This window comes from Notothenia rossii (assembly GCF_949606895.1).
Source record: "Notothenia rossii genome assembly, chromosome: 1".
Lineage (NCBI taxonomy): Eukaryota > Metazoa > Chordata > Actinopteri > Perciformes > Nototheniidae > Notothenia > Notothenia rossii.
The window spans coordinates 43567430-43580586 of NC_136912.1; the positions used below are offsets into that span (position 1 = coordinate 43567430).

Here is a 13157-nt window from a genome sequence, read left to right on the forward strand (position 1 = left end):
AGTCCCTAAAATGTGGGCGAAGAACATCCACACTCTCATGACACACACAGCCCACTGCAGCCACTGAGTGGGGAGGCTCGACCTGTTACTGTGTGACACTAACTTTTCCAACAGACACTCAGTTCAAAAATTCAATTTGACTGTGACTGTAAAATGTGTCGTTACATGTAAATTCCCATGTGTTGAATTTACTGGCATTATACCATTTATTTGAATGTATACTGAATTGAATGATTTTTGAACATTTTCTCTGAGTTTCTTCTAGTTAAAATATAATATATATATCAAGCTATTTATGATTTAGTCTGGGTCCCCCTTCTGCTTTTTTAAGACACTCCACTGGGTCCGAGAAACCATTTTAGGACCTACTGCTCTGGAGTGATACTGTGTAAGACCATCACTGCCATGCAGTATCAAACTTCCCCCAACAGGTGGCCGCTGGTGTTTCATATGACCCACACATTAATTCCCTCAGCATCAGGGAAAAAGTGTTAAATCCTGTCATGAAATTAGGAGAAAGTCCCACAAAAAGACGAGTCATTCAATATGTTTCTCTTATTTGTTAGTTTTAAGTTCATGCCAGTTTAGATACTGCAAAGGCTCATCTTCTTTGTTCCTGATTTCATATATATTTTTATATAAGAAGAACGGTTTCAATATGCATTCAGATGAATTATAAGTTGTTCAACAGCATGTCACATTTATTTTGGACCTGCCTCGACATTCATTTTTTATCACCATCTATCTAAGAAGGACAGAGGTACCTTCTAAGATACATGTATTTGTGCTAAGTCCTATATATGTATACACCTCTATGTCGTGTGACAAAAACATCTCTGCAGAGCTGTGAGGCCTCTAACCTGTGGGAGTGTAAGATATTCAGGAGTGAAAACCAACACATGCAGAGAGTAGTGATGTCTTTGAAGCCGTGAACTGCACTCTAAACCACAGCCTAAAGGAGACATGTGACCTTCGAGATAATAGCACTTTTTTCTCTTCTGCAGTCTTGAATTGACAAGTGTTAAAAAAAAGAACGTCTCTCAGCAAGTCGCAGGTCTCTGTTTGATGAAGGGAAAGAGAGGTTATCTTTTATTGCTTTACACCTTAACACAAATAACAGGAGAAAACAACAGCAGATAAACAATAAATGCATTATTTTTTGCTACTTTGTTAAATGTATATATGGCTACAGCAGGAATCAATAAGTACAAATATTTAAAAATGTATGGTTAGAATTCCTTTTGCGTAAACATTTACAGATCATCTTTTCAGATGAGTACAGTAGGACAAAGGAAATTCTGACACCCGTTACAAACCTATAACGTCTCTCTCAATCTGTCTCACACACACACACACACACACCGAGAGACAGAGAGATGCTACGTCATGCTTTCATTTCTCATACTACCAGCTACTAATATGAGTAAATCTGGGTGTGCTAGTACATGGTTATCTGTCAGAGTGTGTGAGTGTGAATGACAGCTACTTGAGTTCGAGGCGGTGCTCCCCACGGGCTATGTGGGAGGAGAACTCGTAACGGTCCCGGCTGCGGTGGCCACACACGTTACACTCCAGCGGGTCCCTGAAGCCGTGGCAGCCCATGTGGATGGTGAACATGACGTAGTCCAGGAAGATCACCCTGCAGTGGCCGCAGGGGTACACCGCCCCGGGCAACGCACCCCCCTCCCCGTCCCCTCGCACCACCCGTAAGGCCTCCAGTGGCGACAGGGGGAGGGGCTGTGCGTGTGGGTGAGGGAGGCCGTTCTGATGGCTCAGCCCCCCCAGCAGGTGACCCAGGTTGTACATGACAGGCTGGTGCATCTGGGAGCCGTCGCTTTGGAACGAGTCCATGCCCACCTGGTGCTGGGAGGTGGGGGGGGGAACCATCAGAGGCATGCCCATCTTGTGGCCGTTAGTGAGGCCCATGGGGCTCAGCTGGATGGGGTAGGGTCTGCGGGAGGGAGCCAGGTTGTTCTCTGGCCCTGTGAGGACAGCTTGTTGCTGATGGTGGGGGTCGGGCCCCGGGGAGCCTGGGGGGGGCTCCTTGACCTCGGTCCTGTAGACCAGCTCCCTGTTAAAGCTCAGGTCCAGACACACACCGCTGTCGCCTAGACCGGCAGAACAAAGGGCTCATTGGCACTACAGCACTAGAGAACTTCACTATATATTTATACTGTTGTCATATATTCACTGTGTCCTGTCCAAATCAGTTTGGAGACAAATACTTTCATATATTTACTGTTGAGCCTTCTTTTTTTTCTATATCTCTTAATTTGTCCATATATATATATATATATATATATATATATATATATATATATGTGTATCTGTATAAGTATGTATATCTGTATATCTGTATATATATATATATATATATATATACATACGTGTGTATATGGTTGTTTAGATGTGTATGCATGTATATATATATAAATATGTGTATATTTTTGTATATATTAGTATTCTTTGGGACGGTGAGAGACAGCATTTAGATCTCATTGGTTATTTGACTTGCCTGAAGCCGGTCTTTCACACTCCTCACCCCACAGCATGAGCAGAGACATACCACAGGAAGCAAGCAGCACTTTAAAGACGTATCACTTACAGACATATCTAACACAGGTCCTCACTCTGGTTCTGAGTAAAGGCAAAGAGAACATCATGCAGCCCCAAGGTCAACACGAGGGACAGTGAGGTGAAGCTGAGAGGACAGAGGCTGAGAGGACAGAGGATGAGAGGACAGAGGCTGAGAGAACAGAGGCTGAGAGGACATAGGCTGAGAGGACAGAGGCTGAGAGGACAGAGGCTGAGAGGACAGGCTGAGAGGATAGAGGCTGAGAGGACAGAGGATGAGAGGACAGAGGCTGAGAGGGCAGAGGCTGAGAGGACAGAGGCTGAGAGGACAGAGGCTGAGAGGACAGGCTGAGAGGATAGAGGCTGAGAGGACAGAGGCTGAGAGGACAGAGGCTGAGAGGACAGGCTGAGAGGATAGAGGCTGAGAGGACAGAGGCTGAGAGGACAGAGGCTGAGAAGAGAGGCTGAGAGGACAGAGGCTAAGAGGACAGAGGCTGAGAGGACAGGCTGAGAGGAAAGAGGCTGAGAGGTCAGAGGCTGAGGGGACAGAGGCTGAGAAGACAGGCTGAGAAGACAGGCTGAGAGGGCAGAGGCTGAGAGGACAGAGGCTGAGAGGACAGAGGCTGAGAAGACTGAGGCTGAGAGGATAGAGGCTGAGAGGACAGAGGCTGAGAAGACAGGCTGAGAGGGCAGAGGTTGAGAGGACAGAGGCTGAGAGGACAGAGGCTGAGAAGACAGGCTGAGAGGTCAGAGGCTGAGGGGACAGAGGCTGAGAAGACAGGCTGAGAAGACAGGCTGAGAGGGCAGAGGCTGAGAGGGCAGAGGCTGAGAGAACAGAGGCTGAGAGGATAGAGGCTGAGAGGACAGAGGCTGAGATGACAGAGGCTGAGAGGACAGGCTGAGAGGATAGAGGCTGAGAGGACAGGGGATGAGAGAACAGAGGCTGAGAGGACAGAGGCTGAGAGGATAGAGGCTGAGAGGACAGAGGCTGAGAGGACAGAGGCTGAGAGGACAGAGGCTGAGAGGATAGAGGCTGAGAGGACAGAGGACAGATGCTGAGAGGACAGGCTGAGAGGGGACAGAGGCTGAGGGGACAGAGGCTGAGAGGGGACAGAGGCTGAGAGGGGACAGAGGCTGAAAGGACAGAGAGGACAGAGGCTGAGAGGAAAAAGGGGACAGAGGACTGAGAGGACTGAGAGGACAGAGGCTGAGAGAGGGAGCAGACGGAGGAAGGCCTGCAATGCAGCTGCACCACAGAAGAACAGACAGAGGCACCTGCTCGCGTTTCTCGCCTCCCGCCTGTTTTCTCTCTCCCTCTCTCTCTCTCTCTCTCTGCGGTTGCAGACTTACAGAGAGGCACCTGCTCACGTTTCTCTCTCTCTCTCTCTCTCTCTCTCTCTCTCTCTCTCTCTCTCTCTCTCTCTCTCTCTCTCTCTCTCTCTCTCTCTCTCTCTCTCTCTCTCTCTCTCTCTCTGCGGTTGCAGACATTTCTCTTTTCCCCCTGTGGTTGTCATATTGAAAGATCTCACTTCATTTGTCAACCCGATAGAGACATGTTGGAGGTTTTTCTTTGCCAATACACTCGTTTTGCGAGCTGCTTGAGGCTTGATTGCGAAACTACAACCCAATGTTAGGAGGTGAGAAACAACTATTGAAACAGTTGTTTGTGTGCATGCCCCTTAAGTCAGCCATTTACTGAAACTGGTGTCTTTTATTCACTGAGTTTAAATCCAAACATACAAAGTGTGAATGGGGAATTGTAAAGTGCATGTTTCTCAGTATCCAATGATTAAACCATGCATGGTAACTTATACCCACCTATGACACATTTCTGGCAGAGAATTGAGGACAGTGGAGACTCTGCGGTGTGTGCAGGTATGAAGCTTTGCCCTCAATTCCTGTTTGGCAAGAGATGGAGGCCAGCAGAGACAGACAAACAACTAGCTTAGACATGACTTACGATCATTTGCAAAAATGGAATTCTGTATTTAAGCGTTAATGCACAGCAAAAAGCACACGTGATGTAAACATAACATAAAGACAGCAGCATAGACAACAGTTAGGTATCGTTTTCATGTTCCAAAGCTTTCCAGCTGCTCTTACCGGTGAACTTCTGTGGCATGGAGCTCTTCCGTTTGGCTACGTTGCTGGCCAGCCTGTCGAGCAGCAAAGCCCGTTCGCTGCCCATCTGAGTCCTGGATGTGTGGCCGTCCTCTGCAATAGTGGGACAGAGTAAGTGCAACGAGGAAAACCAGACCTCTTCTCGATCAGAAGAGAAGTGCACCAAGCGGCAACTGTCCACCAAGCTTTAGAGGTAATAAAGTGAAGTAGAAAGACGGCAGCGGCACCACGCTGAGTCACACTAGGAGGAAGGAGATATTAATTTAAGATCAGACGCTCCTTTGACCTCACTTCCTGGTGGGGTTTTTTACTTCACCAGTGCAGGAAAACAGACCACAGGATGAGGATGTACTTCCTCACCACGACGGTACTATCAGACATAAGCTTACGACATTTGGCGACCACAGCAGCAGAGCATCGTCTGTGTGTTGCAACCGTGCAACTGTCCTGCCCTAGGTACAGGTCTTTTGGGGGAAGGTTACAGACACGTGCGTGTGTTGGGTGGCCGGGCTGAACACATTTGCCCTACATATTTAGCCGCTGCACACATTTGAAGCGGTCGTCACACCACAGCAGCCATAACCTATTTAGTTTAATGATGGGGTAACAGCCGTAAGCTCACTTATTTAATGAGGCTATAAAAACAGGATCTGCTAGCAATAACTGCTCAAATTGGGCGCTCCATATGTGCGAATGAGTCTAAGCAGTAGTCTAACAGTCAGATGTGTGAAGTGAGTGTTTGGAGTTCCTTAGTGCTCAGAAGTGCTCAGAGGTGGGAGAAGTACCATCACCATTTACCTCTGAATTGTAATGGGTTAGAAGGACAAAGTAACAAAACATTGAAAATACTCAAGTTTACACCACTGGGTGTGCTCACCTCTCTCTGCGGGGCCTTTGCTCTGGATGTACACATGGCATCTCTCTCGGTGTTCTTCGAGGCTACTGCGCTGCTTGTAGCTGCGACTGCAGTGGTTGCACTTGAAGGGTTTCTCTACTGTGAGCGGGAGTTTCAGTTAATCACCAGAACACGAAACATAAACACTGCCTACAGCGAGGATTATTTCCTTGAGTATGTGGTTTCGTATAAAAGTGATGATGTGCACATTAGAGAGCGTGTCTGCAGGTGAAAAACGTGAACTGAAAGTGAGTGAGTACGTTTCCTGAGGTGAGTGAGTAAGATGTCATATGTAATGTGTGTAAGCCTGTGGCACATATTACTGGAAGAGCAATGCGGCCTCAGCTCATGTGTCGACATTTGTGAGAAACGAACCAGCGAAATATTATACACAGGTGCATACAGTATCAGTGCATATGAGCACAGCTGGCAGTGTGTGTGTGTGTGTGTGTGTGTGTGTGTGTGTGTGTGTGTGTTTGTGTGTGTATGGCTGGTACCAGAATGTGTGCGCAGGTGCCCGCTCAGAGCATCCCGCCTGCGGCAAGCGTAGCTGCACATGGGGCATTTGAAAGGCTTCTCCCCGGAGTGCAGTTTGATGTGGCGCAGCAGGTTTCCCTTCTGCGTGAAGGAGGCGCCGCACTGACTGCAATGGAACGGCCTCTCACCTGAAGGGGGGAAAATGAACTCTGAAAAACAATCCAGAAATCATGAAAACATCTACCTTTTAGCTTAGTGAGACAATGTTGCCAGGATGTGGACAGTTGAATCGCAATCACTCGCATATCTTCAAGTCTTTTAGTGGTTCCCAGATTCCACAAAACTAGTGTTCAGATCCCAAGCTCCCTTTCTCTGGAACCAACTTCCTGTTTTTATTAGGGAGGCAGACAGTGTCCACGATATTAAGAGTGTGTTGAAGCCTGTCCTGTTTAATAAAGCCTATATCATGTTTTTTATAATTGACACTGTCAACTATGTTTTGTATTCTGTAAAGCCCACTGAGACAAATGTGTTTTGTGATATTGGGGTATATAAATCAACTTTGATTTGATATCTTCTGGTCATGTGTAAAAGTACAGGCATTTTCGCTCAGGGTTATTCAGATTCATGGAGAAATATTAAGTTATAAGAGTACCTGTGACTCGTATACTTGAAAAGGAACTCGGGGGTAAAAAGGCCATCATAAGTGTTTAGAAGAAATGTATACTACGGAAAGACTGACATACAGTCTAAGGAATAAAGCAGAGATCTGTGGACAACGCACGGACTGTATACAAGTACAAAAAAAGGCTGTAAATGTGGAGTAGTGTGGCCCCCTGTTTTATCTATTCTGTTATTCTTTTCAGTTTCCATGTATTTGTGAGTGTTATGCGTTTGTCAGTTGAAAAATAAAGATTTCTTGTAAATGATCTGTTGCTGCAGAAACACTAAGCTGGTGTTTACAACTTCCCTCAAGTGGAAATGTTCTGATACCAGATGTTGATATTCGTAGAAATGCAGTTTTGTCCTTTAGCTATCAACCCTTTACTTGTTCCTATTATAACAGTGAATTGCAAAAAAACGCAGAATCATTCACCATCTTTGAAAAGGGAACAAGGCAACATTACCTTGATTGTTAGAAACCCAGAAACAATGTTCTCACGACTCAAACCACTCCAAGCACATCGTGCACTCACCTCCTCAGATCCATCTGACGGCGGCATTATTGAACGAGTCAACTCTACTCATCGTTTGACTGACTGATGAGTCGACTGTCAATACACGACGTGTGTCTGACAATAACTCCATATCTCTCCACAGTGACACATATTCCTTCATGAGGGTGGACAGTCGGCTGACCATGACAGAAAATGTAAGAAAACTGTATTTTTGTTTAATAAATCAGGTGTCCACCTACTCCATTAAAAAAATAAATGTATTTAAAATAAAGAAGAATTAAAGTAGCCTAAATATAAACCATAACGAAAATGTATTCAGTACCTATAATATATCCATCTATAGTTCAAAAATGTATTGTAACACTGTAATCCTGCTAGTAATGAAATGTAACACTAATCTGCTTACTTCTTTTTGAATGTAATTGTAATCGAATACAGATACCTTTTTTTGTAACCTGATTAAGTAATCTGAGCTATAGACTGTTGATGTGTTGATGTATCTGTCCACAAATCACACACTTATTGCCTTATTGCTTCATATTGGGAGGATATTTCACATCCTACAGCTGCAGACCTGGTTAGGACAGTGCGTCATGCGTGATGCAGACTTCAAAACCTCCATCAACGTCTTGACCTAGTCAACGCCAGCCACTATCTCCCAGTGCTATCAACAGGGTGACGATTGCACAACGGTTGTGTTTGAGGTCAGGTGCTGGAGCTGTGTTCCTTTGCTTACCCGTGTGGCTGCGCTTGTGCACCAGCAGAACGTTGATGCTGACGCAGGACAGGCCACAGATGTCACAGTTGAGCTTGCCGGCTGCAGGGATGCGGGGGGCCACAGCTCCAGGCACGTAGGTCCCTTCTGCTGCGTGGGCGTCATACCGCGAGTAGTCCACCAGAGACAGGTCCTGGGGCTCGTTAGGGGCGTCCCCTTCGTCCTCCTCGTCCTCGTCCTCCTCAGTCCTCTCCTCGTCGAATCCTTCCTCTGTCCCGTCATCACTGCCCCCCTCTGCTTCCTCTTTCAGCGCAAACAGTCTTTCCTTTTCATCCTTGGGGTACTGCTCCTCATCTTCCATCTCCTCTGCCTCTGTCTTAATCACATCTAAGCGAGGAGGCAGCAAAGAGTAGAGACATTTGATGAAAACAGTAAACACACATGAAGTGATTGATTTAAGGAGTCATGTACATACACTTGTTTTTTACTTCCAAATAAGGCACTGAATGAGCTCTGAACTCCAACCAGAATGCAAACTGCCGCTGTCACATCTCCACTTCTACATTTGTATTTATAGTCGATATGTTGATAATAGCACTAGCATGTCTCCAGAGTGTGGGTAGCTTAATTTGGGCCGACGTATAGTGTCACAAAAGAGATTCAGAAGATGTGTGCTCGAGATAAGGGGAAGGCATTTCCTCTGAAGACAGAAAGTAGAACCAGGGCAGGAGAGAGAGCAGCAGGCGCCTCACGCAGACAACACCAATCCCTGATCTGCTTTTAGAAACAACAGAGTTTTTTCAGCATCTGTGATACAATCTGTGATTGTATCACAGATGCTGAAAAACGTTCCAAATCAAACTTTATCCGCACCAAAGTTGATCCCTTTTTTCTTCCATCAGCAGGCAAAGCGTTACATTTTCTTCATTCATAAGTGTTTCTTGACCTACTGTTGGACAGAGGTGGGAGGTAACTAAGTACATTTACTCAAGTACTGTACTACCATTTTGAGATGAATGTACTTTACCTTAGTACTTCCATTGTTGTACTTCTACTCCACTACAATTCAGAGGTACATGGTGTACTTCTACTCCACTACATTGTGGTGTTAAATCAGACTTTAGTTCCACCTGGAGTAAATTCACAAGCTAACCTGCAGTATACAAAGTCATTCAAACTCGCTGCACTTTCATGATCAATCATTATAAAACATATCATATCTATTATTCTGAAATGGACCAATCTGCACAATGACTACTTTTACTGTCGCTACTTTCACTATATTTTGATGATAATACTTTTATACTTTTACTTGAGGAACATTTTGAATGCAGGACTTTTACTGTAACAGAGTATTCCTACACTCTGGTACTTCTACTTTTACTCAAGTACAAGATCTAAGTACTTCTACTTTTACTCAAGTACAAGACCTGAGTACTTCTACTTTTACTCAAGTACAACATCTGAGTACTTCTCCCACCCTGCTGCTCTCAGGCTGCATGACCCCTCACCCAGCCTGTTGCTGGCTCTCTCAGCTCCATCCATAAACCACAGTGTGGTCGGTGGTGGCTGGTGATGAGCTGAAGATCAGCGCCTTGTATTGTGGAAAGCGCTCAGAGGTGCTATGGAAACTTTGCACACACAGAGCTCGGGGGGCCCGATATAGAGTCCAGGGTCTAAGAGCAGTGAACCGCAGGCTGCGCAGCGACGTTGAGCAGGGCTTTAGGAAGCACCCAGTGGGGCAGAGAGGTGGCAGAAATAAAAAGGACAAATAAGAGCAACAAGCCTAGGTATAAACGTATTACACTCAGAACATTGTGTGAAACAAAGTGGTCAGTTTAGAAATTAATATTTAATAGTAACTCTGTTTTCATTTGTATCTTATTCACATGTTTAGATAGCATCTATCTCTGCTTTTTACTTGTACCATTCTCTTGCTCTATTTAATTTATACTTTTACATTCACAATTTTAAATAATTTTGATGTCTTAAATATTGCATGTAGCATTGTATGAGGAGCATAGGACTTAATGTCATTGCCAACAATGTGCCGTAGTTACTATGCATATGACAATAAAGCCTTTGAATCTGGAATTTAATCTTTGTTCATGGTGTGAGGTTTGTATGCGAAGAAATGCCCATAATATGTAGCATATTACATTATATAATTAGGATGTATGCTTTATCATCAAATACATGACACTGCAGTGAGGAAGTTCAACATTAGATGCAATAAAGTACCCAGCCAAATTGAAATAAACAACCCTCTGTACGGCTGACAGCCTTGTAATGGAAAGCTTTCAAAGTGAAATAGTCCAAAAATGTAGGTGAAACATTTTTTTTTTACACTTATATATTTGATTGCAAAGGCGCACATTCAAGGTAGTTACATTTATATTATATATCACAGCTAATCATTTATTTTGAGGAACACGGAATAGAAAATGTTTGTAGTAATTGAAAAAGTTGAAAGAGGCCCCTTGGCGCCCTAAGCTATTGCCTACTTATGATTTAAGGTAAAGCTGCCTATATAGACACTGGTCTTCTTTTACTGCTGTAACTCCATACTTATAGTGTTCAAAGTGTTAAATAGAGCCATTTTCTAATTGCTTTGCATTGAATGAACCCCCATGCTGAAAAGTATATGAGTATTTAAGTATTTACTTTTACCCCAGGATAACTAGGGCAACTGAGAGCTTAATGACTCCTCTCCTGTCTATCCGGTTGGATCATACAAATGCTTTTTACTTTAAGATCCTGTCCATAATGTGTAATCTCTCTCTAGTTGATCATAAGGAATTGCATTTGTCTTAGATTAAAACGATCTTTTTGCATTTTTAATTGAAGTCAAATGAAATTCTTTGTAAAGGAATAGCCCATTAATGCACCGCGGCCAAAAACAGGAACATTTTGTATTTATTCTGCTCGACTTATCTTTAACAAACAGCAGCATTTATTCTCAGGGTTTATATCAGCTCCTCACAAAGATGCTAGACGGTGTTAGCTTGATGGCTAAAATACTAATTACTAATACTAATAAATGTGTGTGTGTGTGTGTGTGTGTGTGTGTGTGTGTGTGTGTGTGTGTGTGTGTGTGTGTGTGTGTGTGTGTGTGTGTGTGTGTGTGTGTGTGGGGGGTTACTTACGTGGATCCGTCACACCTTCAGTACCCTGCATTCCATTCTCACTGAATGACTGATCTTCCCTCTCTTCTTCCTCCTGTGGCTTCACATCTGCAACATCACTGCAAACCTCTGCAGAGTGACACATGCAGGCGCTTCGTGTTACTTTTTGTTTCAGTGGGACAACTTCAGTCAACTACAGAGCTCTGTTACAATAATGGAATGTTAAAGTCAGTGATGGCTGGACGATGGCAGCCTGATCACGTTCACATCACACTTCATGAAGACAAGGAGACGCACTCACCCATCCCGCTGCCCTCGGTAAACTCAGGGTCCTTCTCTGTGTTCATGATGAAGAAAGGTTCTGTGGAGTAATGACACTATTTGGTTAATAAAATCAGATTAGTACCAAATTACCAAATTGCAAGAATACCTTGTTACAAGTAAAGATACATTCCAGAATCATGTATATTATACTTTATATTACTGGACTATGATTATTGATGCATTATTGTTTCTCTCACAGCTGGTAAATGTGGAGCCAATGTTAATGACTTTATTCACAGCTGCTAGATATTGTAACTATTAAATATATGTCAGTCTTTATCTAATAATTGATTTACTACAATGTTGGCTTCTAAACTTTAGTGGAGTAGAAGTATAAAGTGGCATTACAAGAAAATGTTCAGGTCAACTACAAGTACCTCAATATTGTACTCGAGTTAATGTACTTTGTTACTTTCCACCACTTAATAAAATATAGTTTAATTAGGTTAAAAGTTATTTCTTATGGTGTTTTCCTAACTACATCTATATGACTTTAAAACTATACAAACTTTGTATTTCACAAATTGATACTAAAATATCTTCTGGCCACTATTAAAAAGGCTCCCTTACTATTTCTACAAAGCATGTGAAGAAATAGAAGCAGTGGTTGCATCTTGTGTTCCTGTTGGTTGGACGGCATAAAAAGAAGTTTATAAAAAAGCAATGAGGGTAAAAGCCCACGGTTGATTGCTCGACCCTGTCACTACATTTAGCCTGATGAGAACGAGATGATGTTCACTGCACATGCACTTCCTGCCGGGTCTGAACATAGGAGCATGTGTGAAAGTCGCTTTCAGCGGCAACACACAGCGACTTTGAACAAAAAAGCCACTTTAAAAACCTTGAGTCAGTTTTCATGAACCGATACGAATCCCAGCATATGAATACTTTACAATTTATATTACACATTTAAAAGGAATAAAAATGGCAAAGAAACATAGATTCTATACTTTTGAGAACTACTCAAACATCATTCAGTGAAGAAAACACATCAATAACAAACTTTTTTTATACCTCAAAATAACATTTAGAAAACGCTTATCTACACTTTTTTGATATTATAGTTTGTTGGAATATAGCAGTAAGTTTGAGTAAGGATGAAAGGATCTGACCTGCGTTGGCTCAGCACCCGGAGGAGACTGCTCTGGCAGGAGGAGATTCCACGCTCCGCCACTGGACTTCTCTGAATATGGAATATACGCAACGTCACTACGGTGAATTTTGGAGACAACCCTTAAAGGAACATGAACTTATTTTGAATGCAACAAAGACAGAACGAAACATGTTAAAATAGCCACATCAAGGATTCAGATTCTCCCTTACTATTTCTATGATAAAGACCTATAGATTCCTTTCTCTTCCTACAAAGTCGCGTCTATAACAGCGAGAGTTTATGAGTGAAACAAAGAGCTGGTTATGAGTTCTTTATCAGTTCAGGCACATGGTTCTTTACCTGTTTCCATTCAAAGAGCTATCACTCCATCTTGTGGCCAAACTAGAAAGCTACTTTCCAACTGTTCTCTCTAAAATAGTGTCTTTCGTCAAAAGCATCTGCCACATACAGTACATGTACTGTTTTATTGTATTTGACCCATATTTAAAAGGGACACATTGTGATCAACAAGCTCTTTTACAAGGGCGACCTGGCCAGGATAACGATATAAGAAGTTATAGCAATAATAACCAAAAAAAAGAAATACGTTGTGCAAATGTGTGATGGCAGTCTATCCATAAAGGCTTTACAATAA

General features: G+C 43.3%; 1 protein-coding gene across 7 annotated transcripts in view; it reads right to left on the reverse strand.

Moving 5' to 3' along the window:
• Positions 1–1048: 1048 nt before the first annotated feature.
• The window catches only part of LOC307013340 (zinc finger protein Aiolos-like), a 68748-nt gene continuing 56639 nt past the window's right edge, over positions 1049–13157 (reverse strand). For 4 of the 7 annotated variants that reach the window (XM_079640705.1, XM_079640704.1, XM_079640706.1 and 1 more), the window contains 8 exons: positions 12522–12592; positions 11387–11446; positions 11107–11214; positions 7982–8347; positions 6088–6276; positions 5573–5689; positions 4678–4788; positions 1049–2108 (listed from right to left, as the gene is read on the reverse strand). In XM_079640705.1, the coding sequence (XP_079496831.1) occupies positions 1483–2108; positions 4678–4788; positions 5573–5689; positions 6088–6276; positions 7982–8347; positions 11107–11214; positions 11387–11432 (1563 nt within the window). In that variant the 5' untranslated portion in view covers positions 11433–11446; positions 12522–12592 and the 3' untranslated portion in view covers positions 1049–1482. Of the gene's footprint in view, positions 2109–4677; positions 4789–5572; positions 5690–6087; positions 6277–7981; positions 8348–11106; positions 11215–11386; positions 11447–11979; positions 12497–12521; positions 12593–12732; positions 12778–13157 lie in introns of those variants that run through there. The other 3 variants (XM_079640708.1, XM_079640703.1, XM_079640702.1) reach the window with 3 other exon arrangements.